We start from the raw sequence: 18,290 nt of genomic DNA, 5'->3' as shown, positions 1-18,290 counted from the left end.
GCTGCTGTTGCTCTTAAAATTCTCTCCATTGACCAAAGGGTTCGCTTTGCTTTTGACTTGTGTAATTGTGAGTGAAAGGGCTGCTCTCAGACCAGCGAAGTATTCGAGGTGATTGAAGGCGTATATACGAAACAATTCGAGAGCACTTGCGAAGTGGTTCATCTGCAATATGCTAGATGCTACTGCTGCTACTGCTACTGCTGCTGCTGCTGCTGCTAGATTCATGTAGCTTCCCAGTGGCATCCCCACTCGATGCAGTGCTCTGATCCACTCGAATGGCGGGTTCGTTAGCTGCAGCAATCGGAATTTGCATTCCATCGTGGTGCTACACAGTGAAGAGTACGAGAGGCACAAAACCAAAAATAAAACAAGTGCTCCAAAAGGAACAAAAGATTATGCCCGGGGAAAAAAAAAATGGCAAGAAGCAATGGCAATGAGTGAGAAAATTATTAATCCCATCAATGGTCTGGCCGTCGGCCTCTACTCGAAACTCGGATTGCAACCAAACATTCATAAAGCACACACATACAGAGGTGAGGGCCCTCTGTATCCCTTTTCGGTCGGTCGTTTGGTGCTAAAATGCAAATAAAATATTCACGGTTGTGTCAAGTGTGGTAGCGAGGGGTGGTGGGGCAAGGTTGCGGTAGATGGTGCCCGCCCCTCCCCTGTAGCATCGGTCATCGATGACACATCGCCGAGCGGCTCGATTATGCATTCCGCACGGCATCGAGACGATCGAGAGTCGTCAAAATTGGAATGCAAGAGAAAGAGAGAAAGCGAGATGGAGATACAGAGAGACAGACAGGAACAGAGAGAGAAAGAGAGAGAACCAAGTGTCCTGACCGGACGATCGAAAGGACTGCGACAAACGAAGTGAAGTCGTGCCAGGCGGTCGTGCCGCGAAGAAACAATCACCAAAAAAGGGGAACGATGCTAACGATGCAAAAGAATAATAATGTTTATCTGCATCGAGTGCAGCGTTGCCCTCCCTTTGATTTGCCCCTCCCTCTCCCCTCGGCTCACTCTTTTGTCCTTTTTTTTTCTCGGTGGAACCCTAAAAGGGGTGACCCCTCCCCCTGGAGGGTGGTTTCCATATTCGATAAGTATCCGTGCACTGTGATGGCATTTATTATCCCCGAGCTGCGCCTTGCGCCGTTATTGTCTTGGGTCGCTTTGCACCCTTACCTTCCCCCTCCGGCTGGCACCACTCTTACCACCATTCTCTCTCTCTTTTCATTTTCGGGCGCCGGATTTTCCCCAGCATGATTTTTCATCTCCGTTTACTGCAGTACCGCTCTTCTCCACCTCCTTTACCAGACCGTTCCAGACGGTGGTCCATAATGCGGTTCTGCAATCCCCTCGACGACGACGACACCCCTAGACATCCTGCTGCTGCTGCTGCTGCTGGTCGCGTTGGACGAAGTTCTGCTTTGCCAATATTGCAAAAATGCATTTGATAAATGTCGCTGGCCTGGGGGGGGGGGGGGGGGGGGTCCTAGACCTCTAGCCGGGAGAATGGCTAGGCATTCGATCGCCATCGAGGATCGCCATTTGTGGTCAGAAGAAGAAGAAGAAGCAGCAGCAGAAGGAACCGAATGCTGGAACGTCGTAAATGTCGTCACGGGTGTCACTTTTGGCACCCAAAACAGCCAGCCAGGGAGCGAGCGACTGCCAGCTCGAGCACAGCGTGTCCCTGATGACACTTGGCGTTTGTTTATGCAAATGGGCATCGGATGCCGATGAAGGGTCTTGCTGCTGCTGCTGGCTGGCTGGCTGCTCGTTCGTTGGTTGGTTGCTGGGGGGAAAAAGTGAAAAATGCTTCCCAGTAGGCGGGGAAGCGTCAGAAGCTTGTAGCAGGCGTTGGAGCGAACCCGATGGTAAATTGAATTCTGTTTGCTTTTCCCTTGGCTCAGCGCCAGTCAGCCAGCCAGCCAGCCAGAATCCATCTCGGTTGGCTGTGGCTGTGTGTGCGGCGCGATTCGTTCTGTCATTTGCCGTGTCCCGGCTGGCTGGCCGTGTGTGTGTGTGCGTGTGTGTGTACGATGAAGTTTACCGAAGCAGCGAAGACGGAGACGGAACCGGGAGGAAGAGCTGGAGCTGGATCGTGCGTACCGGAGCCGGACCGTCGGTATGGTGGTCGGTTCCCGTGGCCCTTCACCTGGACCACCGGTGTCCGGCAGCCCCCGTTAAACCCGGGCGATATGGCGAATCTACACGAGCGGATCGGCCACCTGCGACCGCTTTGGTTCGAGGGTTGCCAGCTGAACGTGACGCACGGTCTGGGCGTGAACCGGACGGTCGGTGCCAGCTGGACGTTGAGCCACGTGACGCCGAGTGGCTTTCGGTTCGGTGGCCAGTACCAGCGGCGCTGCAACGATCACGTTCTGGTGCGTCGCCCCCTCCCATTCACCCCCCTTTTTCCCTTGCACAAAACTGACCATTGCGCCGGTAATTCTAATTCCAGAAAACCCCACTTGTGGCATTCGATGTGAATCCCAGTACGCTGGCCTCGAATCTGCAGCTTCTGTACCGGCCGTTCGGTTCGGTGTGTCTCGAAGCGAACCTGCAGCTGCTACCCGGTGGTGCTGGTGGTGCTGGTGGTGGTTGTGTGGTGCCGTTGGTCGAGGAGGTTTCGCTGCAGCATACGGGCCGGAGCCGCACGTCGACCGTACGATACAGTAGCACGGCCGACGCTGGCTACCGGGTCAGCGTGGATCATCTGGTCAGTCTGACCGATCGGCTTTGCGTCGGCATGGAGCTGCTGACCGAATGCTACCGGCAGGTGGTCCAAACCGGTGTCGCCTTCGCCAGCAGGTTGGTTGCTAACTCGCCCAGCAAGGTCCCCAGGAGGTCGAGGTCTTAAAGATAAGCATCCATCGGATTAGACGCAACAAACGTTTTGTGTTTGCAATTCGAAGTTCGAAACCGGGTTGGCCGCAAGCTCTGCAGCTTAATTACCGTGCTTATGATAACCGACCTTATAATCCGGTTGATTATTTCATTCCGTTCCCCGAGATTCGAGATCCGCTGGATAGCTGGAATGACTTTCTATTGTCCCTCGAGGGGTGGCTCGTTGCGTTCCGGTCCGTAGGAACTCGAAATCCAATTTAAACTATCATCATTTTCATTTTCCAGGTTTTTTCTTTTATGAAAACTCTGCTTCATTTTACAAAAAAAAAAAATGGCGAAACATTATCACAATTAGCTTTATGATCTTGCCAACTTACCCAATGTTCTCTTCTCTCTCCTCGCACACACACACACAGATACAATCGCGAAACGTGGACACTGGCGGCGACGGTTTCACCGGAAGCATGCGATCTGAGCTACTGGCGGAAGGTGTCGGACACGCTGCAGCTCGGCACGTCCGTCGTGATCAACCAGCGGCGGGACCGTGCGGTCGGTAGCATCTGCTATCGGTTCGACCACCCGGATACCGTGGTTCGCGGTTCGTTCGATACCGACTGGACACTTGGCTTCACTTACGGCCGGTATGCCAGTTGGCGCGAAGCAATTAAATCGCCAAATTGATTCCGATTCTTCTCTCTCTTTTTCTTTTTGCTCTACTACCTCCCGCGCCACCTGGACTCACGGAACAACACGCCATCGGGATGCGGCCGAAATGCAATGACAACACCCGGCAACGCCGACGATGATGATGATGACGATGATGATGACCGTGGCTGATAACATGATTCGGATGCGCGTCCGAAAATGATGGTATTTTGGAATGGCCATTCAACCTGCCAGGAAGCTGACGCCGGCCGCCTTTAGCGCTTGTTTCAGTTTGCTGTTTTGCCCCCCGAAAAACACGTTCCAGTGCGGATTTCGGATTGATCTGGACTCGAATTTGCTCTGATCAGCTGCAAATACGTTGCCGTGTCGGTAGGATCGTCGGTTGGTGGTCGCGTCGCGATTGGGGGAAAAAAACGAAACAAAAACAAACGAATCCGTTGAAACGAGATGCGAAAATGAATGAATTCCCATTGAGAGCTCCCTTCGGTTTCCCGGCGAGGGGTGGCATATAAAAGAGGGTGCGAGACCGCATCACACGCATCCTTCAACACTCGATCGACACTGAAGCTGGCCAAAATTAGTGCGATAGCGGATATCGGAGGCTGATATCGATGCCCGGGACACCCGGGTTCATTCAATTACGGACCCGCAAAAAGGAGAAGGAATGGAGATGGAAACCGATGCGTTGCGTTGCGCGTTTGGCAATTTCGTGTGGCCATCATTATCACTTATACTCCCTACACAACGGGCCGCCGTTCCCTGTCAGTCCGATGCCGTCTATTCGGTGATCCGGTATTCACCATCCTTCCCCTTTCCTTCCTTGATATACCTTTGATAGAGGATAACGAAATAGAGCGAGCGGCGCGCGTCTAATGATTTCATTTCTGACTGGAAATTGAAATGCGTTCGGTTGTTTTTTGGGGGGGTTTTTTTGTTGGTTTGTTTTCGAGACCGCGGTACGCCCGAAATTGCTTTTCGCGATCGGATGCCATGTGGTGCAGCCTGGCTAAACCCATGCCCGTACCGTGGTGACAGTCGATCGGAATCGGCGTGGTATCGAAAGGGCGCATGATTATGGAAACACATACGCCCCGGCACCGAATTAGGTCGATTGGGGTTTCGACCCGGGAATCGTATGACAGAGGATAAGCGGCCAGGCGCCGACCGCTGGACCGCTGGACCGCTCGGTTTCGAAGTGGTGGGTAGTCGCGGGTCTGATAATTGATTTCACATCGGCCTTGCGGTGCTTTATGGGCAGGATTGATTAAAATTAAATGCAGGGAATGCTTCGAGTTCGAAACCAAATTTAAAAAAGAGGAGAGGAAAAAAAAACCGAGAGCAGAATTGGAGCTGAGTTGGCCGTGTTGACTAATGGATCCGCTTATTGATGAGTTTCGGATGGCGGAGTGGCGATGGAGTGTGCTGATAACTGTGTGGGGATTCATTTCGAGTTAAATGGTTGACCTAATTAAGGTAGATTAGAGAACCATGCCATTCTTTTGGAATTCGATTTGGACCAGGCAACACATGCGGCCCACTCGATGATTCGGTGGTAGTGGTGGTGGTGGCAGCACAGTAGGACACGATGGCAACCGCATAGGTTGCAAGCGCTACCGAGCTGTCAATCAGCCTGCTTTAATGAGAAGAAATTAATTGAAATTATCCATTCAGTCCTTTTTTTTGTCTTTTTGTCCATTATTGGCCGTTGTAAAAAAAAAAACAGGCCAACAGTCCGTCCAACAGGCTCTAATGAAGTATCTGCCCACCGCCACCCCTTTTTTGCATGCACGATTAAATGGATTTTACATTGTGCGTGTGCGTGCGTGTGTGTGATCGTCGCAATCCTCGCTCCGATCCATTGCTGCGTAGCGTCATGATCCAAACCACAAGCTCCCCGGCTGCGCCATTCATTTTTACGATGGAATTGGGGTCGAAACCTTCCACTGTCGGCCATTACGTTCCCCCCCCCCCCCCCCCCCCCTGTACCAACTGCCTCCGGTGGTACAGATTGTCAACCGGGTGGCAGCTGATCCGCAGTTGAGTTCTCTGCATTCCTGGTGATGCCCTCGGCCCTCGATGTGTGTGTGTGTGCACAGTTTTCCTCCCCCTCTATTGCCAACGACGACGACGCGGAAGGGAATCTTGTCCGTATGTGTGTGACCCACAATGGCACGACGAAAGGGGGATTTCATTTTACGAAGTCACCAATCTGGAATGCCCGCCCCAAATTTATGCCCCGAATTTGGTGCAATGACTTTTAGGCAGCCATTTTAATTTTTTTTTCTCACTGGCTTTCCCCCTCTCTCTTATTTTCCTACCCTCTTCTCCTTCTCTTTCCATCGTTTCAGTTCCAGCGAAACCCCGGAAGAGTGCTAATGTATCCAGTGAGGCTTCCGTATGGAGAATGGAACCGGAATTCATCCGCCACAGAACAAAGCCAAACGACCAGCCGAGCACCGGCAACACCAGCTGTAGCATCAGCAGCACCAGCACCAGCAGGAGCATTTGAGCGACTAAAAGCTTAGGAAGTTCCTGGTTCCGGTTGTAAAGTTTAGCTACACACACACACATTCCGGTGGAACCCGCTTTGCCGGCCCCATCGGCAACGGATTAAAGGAAAGGATCGGGGTAGCGTAAAATTGTTAGATCCCATTTTGCTTGCTCTCTCTTTCTCTATCTGTTTCTCTCTCGCTCTTTCTCTCTCTCTCTCTCTCTCTCTCTCTCTCTCTCTCTCTCTCTCCTTTCCTCTTTCCTTCCTCTCGGGTGGCGATGTGGCTAATACGCAAACGAAACCTGAAAACCGACTCGGTTCCGGTGGTTTAGTTACGGTTACCGTACAACACTCCCTCTGGGGAGGGGAGCAAGGACCAGAATTGGTGGGTTAGGATAACTTTTTCCTCTCCCCTCCCCTCCCCTTCGCCCGTTTCCTTTTCCGTGACTTTTGAACTCGAACAGAAACCAGCAACCGGGCAGACAGGCAGGTCACCGTGCAGCCGTCGACATGTGTCACTGTGCTGGTCTCGCTTTATCGGTTTCGATCCGGCATCCGATCCGAGGAAGCAAAACTTTCAACGAAACGCAAAACCTCAACCCTCAGCGTCAGGCGAGGGGCTAAGGCTGGCTTTCCCTTTCGATACGCCGGAAAAAGAGTGAAAAGTTTCATTGAATAATCAGCGGCAGTGAAGAACAGATCATTTCTTTGTCTCCTAAGCCAACGTGAGCCACTAATGGTGCTAATCAGGTTAAGAAATGGTTTTCAAATAGAGATATCTTCGGGCAGCATCCTTGGTAATAGTATATTGCTTTTATGGACGACGACTCGAACATACATCTAACCGAACCCATTCCATCTTTCCTTCCCTTGTAGCGCAAACATTATGAATTATGTGTTGACCGCTGGCGTGCACGGTGCACACCGCGATCTGGGGGCTGTCCACATTCACAATTAAAGCAAAGTATGTTGGAGCAGGACTGGTGCCCCTCTCGCCCGGGAAGCTCCCGTTCCTGGAGCCATTTGGTTGGAATGCTTTCAACGTTTTAATCCCTTTCTATCCTCGCAGAAAAGGGAGAAGATATAATAAATTGTAGCACCCGTTTTCGGCCAAAAGAAGCGATCCTCAACAGTTCTTCGGATTACCGTCGTTTGCTACTAACATCTGGGCTGGGGAGGTCCCTAAACCCCTTTCTTTTGCTGGCAAAAAAAAACTCCAAGTAAATACCATTAACGATTTAGGCAACAGCTAGCGCCCGCTTTCGAGATGGATCGCTGGCAAGATCCGCTGGCGTTAAGGCGTCTTGGCAGCCACCAAAAACATGTAATGGCCATTCAGTAGGGCCTACTCCAGCCTACTCCTCCCATCCCCTGAACGACGACGATAGCGTGGTAAATGAATCTAGCTGGCTGGCAGGAGCAATGTTTCTTTTTAATTTCTTGTCCCCTTCCTTGTCTCTTCCTTTTGTTCTGCTGTTGTCCTTCCGCTTCTTCTTCTTCACCCATTGTCACATGGCGGATGGTTTCGGATGAGTTTCCCGGGTTTTCCGGGGTTTTCCGAGTGGTGCCAGTGGTAGGCCCCTCCGGCCAAAAGACCCGCTGGGAACTTTGGTGCGCTGAAACTTTTAGTAATTATTCTCATTGGTGCGATTAAAAAATTAAACATTTATTATCTTCATTAATCCCCAAGGAGTTGCAAGTCCTGCCTCCCTCCGCTTCCCCTTCCCTCTTTCACACCAGTGGGTCGAGGGAGTCATTGTGAAGATGCTGGGGTGGTCCTGCGCCCGGAGTGTGATTCGCAACGGGACCACTTCGCCAGCCTTAGTGCGTTTCCGTGTATTGTTTATCTCCGTGCCATTGTACCGAAGCCAATTGTGGCATAGGCACACAAACAAACACACATACATACGCACCCTTTGCGGTCACATTCAAGGCGTTCGTTCGGAGGGAATGGGATCTTATTTATGTTCCGCTTACCATCCGCAAACAATCGACGACGAAGAAGACACCCGCATGAAGGAGCAGAGGAGGGGGGGGAGGAGGAGCGGTTTTACAGGGATGGTTTTTCATTCTCACGTTGCCACCTCCAGTCTCCAGCCGCTTCCCAACCTGAACCCCGGTTCATGGTTCAGCTGCTGGCAGAGAAAGTGCTTTTCTCACGTTTCACCTCGCGCGAGATACGGCCAGGGATGGCTGGACGGGATGTGTCCGGGTTGGCCGCACCCCTCCCCGCTGACGCGCTACTGTCGCGCACCGTATCCATCAGTTTGGCCAAAAAAACGCGCGGGAAAACTTTATCCAAAGCATCCCTCTCCTCGGCTTCGCTCCGCTTAAGGTTCCATTTGGGGCTCAGTCAGCCAGCCATTTCCATTTTTCTTTCCGTGAAAATTTAATGAAGCGATAAATTTCCCCTCTCAGGACCCAAAACTCCGCCATCAGGAATCTGGTCCGTCGGATCGGGATCGTCTTTCGGATTCCAGCGAACGGGTTTTCTGCATCCCACGATTCGCGATAAATTTGTATTCCCCCCAAAGGAAGAGAAGGGAGAAGGCAGCCCTTTTGCTGTTCCGCTCTTAGTGTCTGTGTTTGTGGGCTGCGAGCTGTTAGTTTTGGTAATTAAATTTGATGGAATGCCAATCGAGCGTCGGAAAGATACAAGCGGTAGATCCCGGACTGGACGATCCGAAGCGAAGAACACGCGGTAAGCTTTTTTTTATACCTTCCTTGCGGCACCTTGGCTGGATTATAAAATGGCCAGTTAATGGCCCCTGGGCGTAGGTAAATGCTGGGCTAATCTTTATGGCACGCCCACTTTGATGAGCGCATTTTATGGCCAAACATTGATCGCGAGAAACATGGATTAATTTTTGGTTAGCATTAGCGGGCAGCCCCGGTAAGGTCTTCATTGTTGCTAAAAACCCAAAAAGTGTACCATTACCTGGCCATTCGCTGCACGGATAATGCTTTATTTATGGTTCTTCGGTAAGGGATATAATCAGTCTCGTCTCGAAGAAGTTCGTCAAGATCCTTGTGAATGTCTAATTACTTGTGAGTTATGCACCATATTAAGCTTTAAAGGACGACTACATATAGGATCCCAGTCGTCTTTATTCTATAACGAAATAATCCTTAAATATGGCATCTTAGTTCACTTTGGGTTGCTATGCTGGAAAATATATAAAGCAGAGCAACCAGGGGAAAAGTCCAGTTCAGTTGTATCGTTGAGAGTAAAGCAATACAATACAGTTGTTGAATAACGAAAACGTTATCAGTGTTCAATTCATATAAATGAACTCCCAAAAGGTGCTAAACAAACTTTCTAGTCGATTAAGCTACTTTCAAGAAATCATAACTACTCAGCCAGTGCTAGCAGGTCACTAGCAGTTTGTTTGAGACGCAACAAAAACGCATAAAATAAATTATTTCCGTATTTCAAACACCGGATAAAAACGAACCGGAACCACCCATTTGTCGATTATGACAGTAGGGAGTGGATTGTAGGGCATTAATCTCGGATAAGTGCACCTTCCACGATACGATTTGATTATCTTCTGTATCTTCACTCCCTTACACACACACACACATACACGGTAGGAAGTGCTCTCGAGGTGCAACGAGGTGAATTTGCAATTCTCTTAAATCTTTGTCCATGGCGCACGGTGTTTTATGGTGCCTCCCTTCTCCCTCCAACCATTCCATGATACTCCACCGTGTATCGTGAGGGTATCGAGACGCACCACTCCGACCTGTGCACGGATGGTTACAGTTTTCTTCTTGCGAAACAACGCTTCCAACCAACGAGAGCAATAATTTACTGGCTCTCCGTGGAAGGTAACCCCCACCCCGTTCTCTCTTCTTTTGGAACGGGAATTATTTATCTTTCTAGCTCACCAAATTCCCAGGATGGCCTGTTTTATGAAAGTCTCACCTCGCCATAAAACGCATCCACCTAGTGGGTGAGGTTGCAATCAATATAGAACATTAGAATTCAAGACTGCAGCTGCACGCGTGCACATGTGAGGCCTGTGGTCTGTGTCTGTGCTCAAGATCCGTTTCTGTAAGATTGCACCCTCCTCCTCCTCCTTTATGTACTGTGTCTGTACTACGTACCGGAGTGAGAAGAGTCGCTCTAGTTGCACAAACGGTGCCATGTGCAGCAGCAGCAGCAGCAGAAGTAGTAGTGCTTTCGTGCTGTATCTATCGAAAAAAGCCCACAACAGACCAACCGATACATGGGAGACGCCGTCTGGCTGGCTGGCTGGCTGGCTACGGGTCCTGGCATCAGCTGCATCGCCGGCGAAAGGCCCGACTTGCTTCCTTGAACAACGCCAACGACGGCACGTAGGCGATATAAATTCTGTGCTGAAGCACTTTTATGACTAATGGTATCGGTGGCAAGTGGTTTTGCGGTGCGGCAGCGACGCACAGCCACACACACACGCACCGCACCCGATGTCCGGCGGAAGATGACTTTGACGACGAATTTTCCACTCATTCCGATGGAAGACGAGAGCCGGCGAGACGGGGCGGAAGGTGCAGTAGCTTAAAGTTTTGACTCTCGGCGACGAGAAAGTGAAACTCTCCGCGTGTTGCGTGCAAAACCGATGCTTTCTCATCCAAACCACAGCAACCGAGCAAACCAAGCAAATCCATAGTAACAACCGTGGCGTGGCGCAACGGTCCTCGCGATAAGCTAATAATCGAAGCATGCCAACATCGGTTGCCATCCTTACTTGGGCGTCCGCGGTATTATTACCGCTCCCGCGTTGTTGTGCACCCAGGAGACGACCCGCCCCGTCTTCCTGGTGCGGTATTTTTATGCAACAATGGCGCTCCTCGCGGTCGTCCTTATGTTGCCGACGATGGTTGCCCGTCTTCAAAGGAATCTCCATCTCCTCGCGCGCGCGGTTAACCATCGGAGTCGAGTGCTCGTGGTCTGAGTCGTCAACGGGGCGTCTTACGATCAAACCATGCGTGTGCTCCGCTTCGCGAGCTTCAAAGCGATTCGCGTTCTGCACACACACCGTGAATACGAGGACTTTCATTGTTTGGAGCGGAACTCGAAGGCAAAGCAGTACGTTTGCCGGGTATGGCTAAGGCTACGCCGTGGAAGGCTACTCGTTTGAAGTCCGGTAACGATCCATCCAAACATCGCTTCCGCCTCAAGGACTCTGCACTAGCAACAGATATGAGGTACCTGCCACGAGCCTCCGAGCACCGAGCTTTAATTTCTTGGCAAGAATATTAAGGATTTTTATTTCCTTAAAACGAAATACCGCTACGCGTCTCTCCGGTGTAGCAACACGGTGACAAGTGACTGTTCGGTGCTGCACCGAGATACCGTATGCTCCTAACTCCTTGCCAGTATAATCTTTGATAATTTGTTTGAATCCCCAATTAAAACCACTCCGAATCTCGAGTGGGTGTTGGGCTGAGTGGGCGGTTTATGAATTCAACGAGCTTCAAGCTCTCCCGATGCGACGAAAGCAACGCGTGCAGGGATGGGAGCTGAATAAATGTCGCAAGTGGAATCCTCCATTTCCTGCTCAACAATCCACCCGTAAATTGGTCTCACAATTTGTGTGTGTGTGTGGCGGCGGTGGCTTGTCTTGTCATAATTTGCACCGCGATGTGTGATCTACTCCAATCCACTGGCACACACACACACACACACACTCAAAGTGGGTAGGGAAAGGGGTTGACAAAACGTGTCGTTGGAAAAAATGCTAATGACTTCTTGACGCCTGCGATACGGCCAGGATACGCTACGGTACGTACGGCTTCAGTTTGGCTGTATAGAGACAGTGACAGGGACCAGAGGTACTCGTCTGGTTGGTGAAGAAGTGGTTCTCGAATGCAGCGGATGAGCGGGAATATGAATTTTGTTTTCCATGCCACACAACCGTGAGCAGCAGCGATTTATCAGCAAAGGATCTCTTATTGACAGGCTCTTCACCGACGCGCTTGTGACGCCCTCGAGCGCTGTGCTCGAGTTCTTTTTCAGAATCGTGGTCCTCGGGTACTGTTCCGTCATTGTGGCGGTTTGATGGAACATGCCGGGGAGGGAAACAGGGACTAATTACTTTTGTGTGTGTGTGTGTGGGCACACTGGCTTCTCATTCAGCGCTGGCGACACGTTAAATTCAATTACCATCCCTAATGTAACGTCGCATGTCCTATGCAAGAAGTGTGCGTGATTCTTGCCTACGGTTGAATATCTTCCGTCGGTTTTTCCTTTCTCTTGACAGCTCGTAATTCCGCGTTCGGAACCGGATTGCCATGGACGATGTACTTTCGACGAGGCGGCATTCGAATTCGAATTCTATTTCAAAAACCTAGAACCGATTGGCTCTGAACTCCTAAATAATTCAACCAATCCTTTGCCCTTATTCGTTCCGACAGACAGTTGACAGGTTTTATGGATGAACCAGCAATCGTCCGGTCGGGGTTTTTGGTCGAGATTCATTACTTACTCCTGTCCCTCCCCTTTCCCCGCGTAACGTGTCTCTCAATTTCCTTGATCCGCCTTCGGGGCTGACAAGCGACGCCCGAATTTTCCCGTAAAAGATTGTGAAGTTCAACCTCAACCTACCTGTCGTTCGAAAACGGGGGAAACCTTCTCGATCTATCCTGTCAGTGTGGCGCGGTGCGGATGGAAAATTTTAATTAAAACGCCAAAGATTTATTGACCGCGATGTGGTGGAAAATGGCACGGAAAACCAATGGAACTAAAAAGAAGAAAAAAAAATGAACGGAAAAGTCACGCTGAACGCTCCGCCATCGCAAACGGCAAAGTGATGGGCTTGTTACTGCACGTGGCAGCTGTCTGTGTGCCGGTGCCGGTGCCACGTAAATAGATGCTTTTGAAAAATTAGTTCCACCGCCGGGGGTTCAGTGTATGTGGAAAAACGGTTAATTAAATATTAATATCACTCAATGCTCGGGTCCGAGGTGTGACGGAGTGGTTTAATTCACTTCCGCACCGTCCCCTGGGGGGAGGTGAGGGGTTCCTAATGCTGCATATTTCATCGATGAGTGACCGGACCGGGGAATGGTGGTCCATGGTTTGGCCCTTCCCTATGTCCGGCGCGTGACAAATCCGGTTGTTTGTTGAGGTTTGTTGCTCTTCATTGCCAGGCGGTGGGGTGGTGGGCGTTTATCTAGTATACACCTTCCGCATCCACCGGGCCTGGTGTTGTGGGTCAGCGAACCTTTATTACCTTTGGCCGATCACCCTCTCACTCTCAGGAAAGGCATTATGTTCCGCGATTGGATTCGGTTTACCGGGCCACCCCTTAGGAATAGGGAGCGAGTTCGCACAGACAGTGCGTGTCGAATTGGGTTATTGCCTTGGTACGAGCTGCTGCTGCTGCTGCTGCTGCGGAAAAGAAAGGGAAGGATGCGTTTCATCGTCGTCCCTTCCGTTACGCAACGTGGTTGCTGCTTGGAAATGCTTTTTTAATATAAGAAGATTATTGTAACGAAACAACTGGCCTGACGGGCATATAGGGGTGGCCGAAGGGGCCACGACTGTTTAGAATTTGGAATCCATCAGCAACAGTTGAATGGTTGTCGTTGTTGGATTGGATGAACCAAGGATGTGGAGGGATGTAGTTCGTTCTGTTATGAGATGTTTGAAGACGAACACAGTAGCCATGATCCTGTTGGTATACGAGCGAAATAAACCACAGTAGCCCAATGTGACTCCTTGAAAACGAATCTTCCAAGAGCTGCTTCGATGTAAATTCGTCATTCGCTGCAGCGTCGCAATATCTTCGAAGCGTTTGCTGCCATAACTTTTGCCAAACAATCTTTTCTGTCGAGACACTTTCGATGATGATACACGTAAATGGTGTATCGTTACCAATGTGCCACCGCAAAGATACTCCCCGGCACTCGCAAGTGCTGTTAAGTCTCGGGGCAACTGCTGCTGCGGCTGCTGCTGTTGCTACTGTTTCTATTGCTGCTGCTGCTGCTGCTGCTGCAGCTGCTACTAGCTGGCAGCAAAATGTAACGACATAATTTATGTAAAGTAGATTAAAATCTTTTCACTTCGCCTCAATCCAGTGCCATTCCGTTTGTTGGTTTGCCCAGGGTGAGGTGGTAGATGGGTTGATGGTGCGGGGCAGGTTGTTTTGTTTCAAACCCGCCGCCCCTTGCTGCCGATATTCCGGTACGCCGTGGCTATATACTGTTCTAGGACGATTTTTACATTTTGCACTCCACGCGGGAAGAGGAGGCTTTAGCTACTCGAGCTACTCAGGTTCGTCGTATGACAGGTTTGGATGGAAGGGAGCGGTAGGTGTAGACGCGGTACTTGTTGTTCGGTGGTACAAAGGGAGGTGGTTGACGGCGATGGCGCAGTGGAAAGGGAACCAAAACCTTCAACTGTCGTCGTTTGAGGCGTAGAACAGGGAAAGGGGAAGGACGTTGCAATAGGGGTTTTCCATAAATTATGCAAAAATGGAATAGATAATTCCACTACGGGCCAAAGACATGCGGTACTTTTTTAAGAGGCTTCCAATGCCATCCCTTGTCTGTTTTTTTCTCTCTCTCTCTCTCTCTCGGTCTGTCTCTGTCTCGTCCTTTCCACTCACCCACTCACTATCAACGGGGGAAAATTTGGCTTCCTTCTTTTGGCGTCCTAGAGTAGAGTTTCCCTAGCAGGTGGGGAAACAGGAGGAACTGGTAGCTTCACTGTAACTATTGCGATGGAATTCTTTAAAATTCAAATTCCAAAGCACTCTCCGTGCCATCCGTTTCCTGGCTGGAGTCAAATGGTTTTGGGCCCCAACAATCTGAGTTTCCATCGATGATGTGCATTGGAAATTGCGTTGGACAACTCCCTTTGAGAAGGATTGGAGGATGCTTACCTTTTTACTCTTTCTGTCATTTCAGTAATCATTATCGATCAATTGAAGCGTTTCGATGGTATTTAATGTACGAAAGTGGTTGGGCAACTTATTGAGAATATCTACATTTGTACTCCAAGAAAACAGTCTTCCACTTGGAATTGCAAAACAAGACGGTCAGAAACCGAGAACGGTGGAAAGTAAGCGCATTTATGTAGATGATTTGTCGGAGAAGTGGCCACTGGCGGCCACTGGTGGCCAGGTGTAATATGTGTAATGTACCCAGACGGGTGTTCTGTGTCGAAAACAACTCCAGCGACCGGGCGCTGGCTGCCAGCTTTATGAAAAGTTGATTTGCCTGCGTTCATTCGTCCAGCTCCGCTCCGGTGGCCACAAACTTCTCGCCTGCATAATCCCGGCGGACCGGCGGACGGAGAGAAAAGTTTCTCCTGGCAGGCAGGCCGAGGGAGAAGATCGAAGCAAGAAGTGGTTAAATTATGTGTATTTTTGGGTTAGAAACTTCTTGCGTAGCTTTCGGCCGGTCCAGCCGCCACCGGCACCGTCGGTCGGTCGGTCGGTCGGTAGCAAAGAAGGTAGCTGTGGCTGTGGTGAGATCATTTACATTTTCTTGCCACCTTCCCAGACCGAATCGGTACGGCTGAGCAGCCGACGTTAACTTTACTCTTAGTTGATTTCCATTCCACTTGATGTACCGCACCTCGATTTCTCGGGCGAAAAGTTCCGTAACAGGTGCTGTCAAAATTTTCAACATTTTCGATGCTGCCAGATGGAAAAGCGGCGAGAGAGAGTGAGCAAGCGAGGAAATGGAAAGAAGAAATTCGGCCGAAACACAACCCAGTTCATCGGACAGTAATCTTGCCGGAAGAAAAGGGGCACCATCCGAAGCTTACCGTCCGTCATCGCTCGGTGACACGTGGGTCAAAAGCCTTCGCCCTTCAGTGGGCATGCAGCTAAGCAGCTTAGATACGGAGCAGGGATGCGAAGTAGCTTTACATTTCGCTTCGCATCGAGCATTAATTAACATGATATACAACCGTCAGCATCTTCTCCGGCAGCATCATCTCAGGAGCTTACAGCAGCCAATACACCGACCAACATGCACTTCACGCTCACGGTTCTGTTTGTTGCTGGATTGCGGAACGTGCTAGACACTGGTAGATCATTGTTGCGTTCCCGTACTCGCTGGAATATCTTCACTGGTTGACCGCCCGGTCAAGGCACATAATGACATTAATTAGAATCGCAGCCACTTCGGCCCGCTCGCTTTACGCTACTTCACGGTACCATTCTCTCGTCGAAATAAGGACATTATGTCGTGCGAGATGGTGGGAATCGTCGTCGGCGTCGTCGACGTCGTAGTTGTCAACGGAGCTGTGTAGCACAAACCGGTAGGACAAAACCCGCGATCTGCCTCTACCAGCTGTGGTTGCTGCAACGTGTTCTTCCTTTCTGTCACGCCTTTGTGCATCACAGAGAATATGCGGCAAATGGGCGCAACGGAGCGTGGCGCACAAAGGCGCATAGTAGAGAGGAAGCACTGGGCGGTATTTTGAATGAAGCCGAAACCAACTTCTAATTAGAAGCGAAAGCAATGTGGTTTGGGTATGGAAGTAAGTAGGAAGCACAGACGTTGAAGTGCGCTGGAGAAATTGGTGTACCAGACAGGATGAAGAACTTTGGGCGCAGAACAAACCCACGAGATGTCTACCGAAACGGTTTGTCACGCGAATGAAAACAGATTCTTCCGAAAGGGCAGAGCGAATGCTATCGAGTTACTATAAACGTTGGCCACCGTTGGCTTGACAATGGTTTCCCCATATTGATTTGCAAGAGCACAACATAGAAGCGATGTAACAAACGGATAGCAACTCTTCAAGAAATTCATTCCAAAAGAAAGCACCACAAAATTACTTGCTTTACTTTAGCCTTAATGTACAATTTTCAATATTACTTGTTTTATCGGTGGAGGTTTCGTATGTGATGGTATAGGTTAAACAAGAATTCGTTGAACCAATGCGCCTGCCGGTAGCATTACAAACAAAAGCAGCATTCGAGAAACTAACGGTAGATAGTTGGCGCTAGCGCCCGAGTGACTCGAGCCATCCACGATTGAGGGTTTACAGAACTCGGGCATCTGTACCGTGGCGCGCCATTCGTGATCCGATCGCTTGAACCATCTTTGCAAATAGAGATCCACCATCTGGTCTTCCTTCTTTTCCAATGTCGGCAAACGCGACAGTACCCATGACGCTTCTGTGGATTTTGGTAAGAGAAAATTTAAATTGAGTTCAAATAGGTCGTTGTTTTGTGGTAAGGTGAGCGACAAAAACATACCAAGATGGTGCGTTGAGTTGATCGCAGTGCAGGAATAAAGGATGGCATAGTTTTCGTAGTCGGTCGTCACGATGTCAACGGATGTGTCTGGCAAAGAGAATTCAATCATTGCTTTAGTTCAGTCTGCATTTGTGTGCTTGCGTGTTTTAATTGTTGCTATTAGTATTATATATTTAACCAACGAAGAACGATATCGAAGCAGAATCACAAATACATAAAGCAATGGTTTTGCACTCAATGATCCTATGTCAATCTTCCGATCGCGGTGTTTGTGCTCAAGGCACACGCCACTGCACTGATATGAGTAACCGCGACCCTTGCTCGTGTTGGTCACGATCAACTATCATTTCATTTTGTCATACAAATGTCTACTCTCCATCACACCACGTTATCAGCGGGCTTTCTTTTTCGTTTAATGGCAATCGTTGGTTAAAAGTGCAGCAAAACCGTTAGCAAGTAATTTATGTTTCGCTCGCTTTCTTTTGCAACGAACACTCGCAAACTCACCTGGATCGGCCGCATTGGTCGTATTCAAGCGCTCGAAGAACTGTGGTATGCGTGACTCGTGGAACACCCTTGGTTCTGCTTTACCGCCGGCGTAGATTGGTAGGCCATCTTTGGTCATTTGGAAGGATTTCAGGATGTCAAAGGCTCCCTTTTCAAGCAACTTAAAGCTCATCACGACACAATCTTCCTGCTCCGGATCGGTGGGATCGTATAACCGACGAACCTCGTACCATTTGCCCATGAACTAGCAGCAAAGCAGAAGCAACATTATTGAAAAATCACTGTGAACAGCGCAAGATTCGCAAGATGATGGCAAATCAGAAGATGGCGATTCTTACCATTTTCTCTTTGAATGTATACTGCTCTTCGAATTGCAGGCACGTCTTGGTAAAAATTACACCTTCGCTGATGCTAATGGTCCCGAAAAGGCACACCAGCATCAAACTTACGTAGCTACCGATCGTTTTCATCTTCACGGCTGAAAGCAAGCTTGAACTTGAACCGATTCGCTAATCACTGAAACGCCTACTACCGATAGCGCACAGCTGCTGCTTTGCTACGACCAGATA

General features: G+C 49.8%; 2 protein-coding genes across 2 annotated transcripts; one reads left to right on the top strand and one right to left on the bottom strand.

The window, feature by feature from the left end:
* Positions 1–2,042: 2,042 nt before the first annotated feature.
* Positions 2,043–3,859, top strand: LOC125952008 (mitochondrial import receptor subunit TOM40 homolog). Its single transcript, XM_049681205.1, has 4 exons — positions 2,043–2,387; positions 2,465–2,814; positions 3,267–3,491; positions 3,751–3,859. Exons 1-4 carry the CDS (start codon positions 2,043–2,045, stop codon positions 3,857–3,859), a joined length of 1,029 nt encoding a protein of 342 aa, XP_049537162.1.
* Positions 3,860–16,742: 12,883 nt separating this feature from the next.
* On the bottom strand, positions 16,743–18,286 carry LOC125948312 (apolipoprotein D-like). Its single transcript, XM_049674252.1, has 4 exons — positions 18,060–18,286; positions 17,722–17,965; positions 17,215–17,301; positions 16,743–17,133 (listed from the first exon to the last, which is right to left on the bottom strand). Exons 1-4 carry the CDS (start codon positions 18,189–18,191, stop codon positions 16,871–16,873), a joined length of 726 nt encoding a protein of 241 aa, XP_049530209.1. The 5' UTR covers positions 18,192–18,286; the 3' UTR covers positions 16,743–16,870.
* Positions 18,287–18,290: the final 4 nt, after the last annotated feature.

The sequence above is a fragment of the Anopheles darlingi genome, chromosome 2 (assembly GCF_943734745.1).
Source record: "Anopheles darlingi chromosome 2, idAnoDarlMG_H_01, whole genome shotgun sequence".
Taxonomy (NCBI): Eukaryota; Metazoa; Arthropoda; class Insecta; order Diptera; family Culicidae; genus Anopheles; species Anopheles darlingi.
The sequence above is the reverse complement of the archived record's forward strand: the minus strand, read 5'-3'. Positions and strand labels throughout refer to the sequence as shown.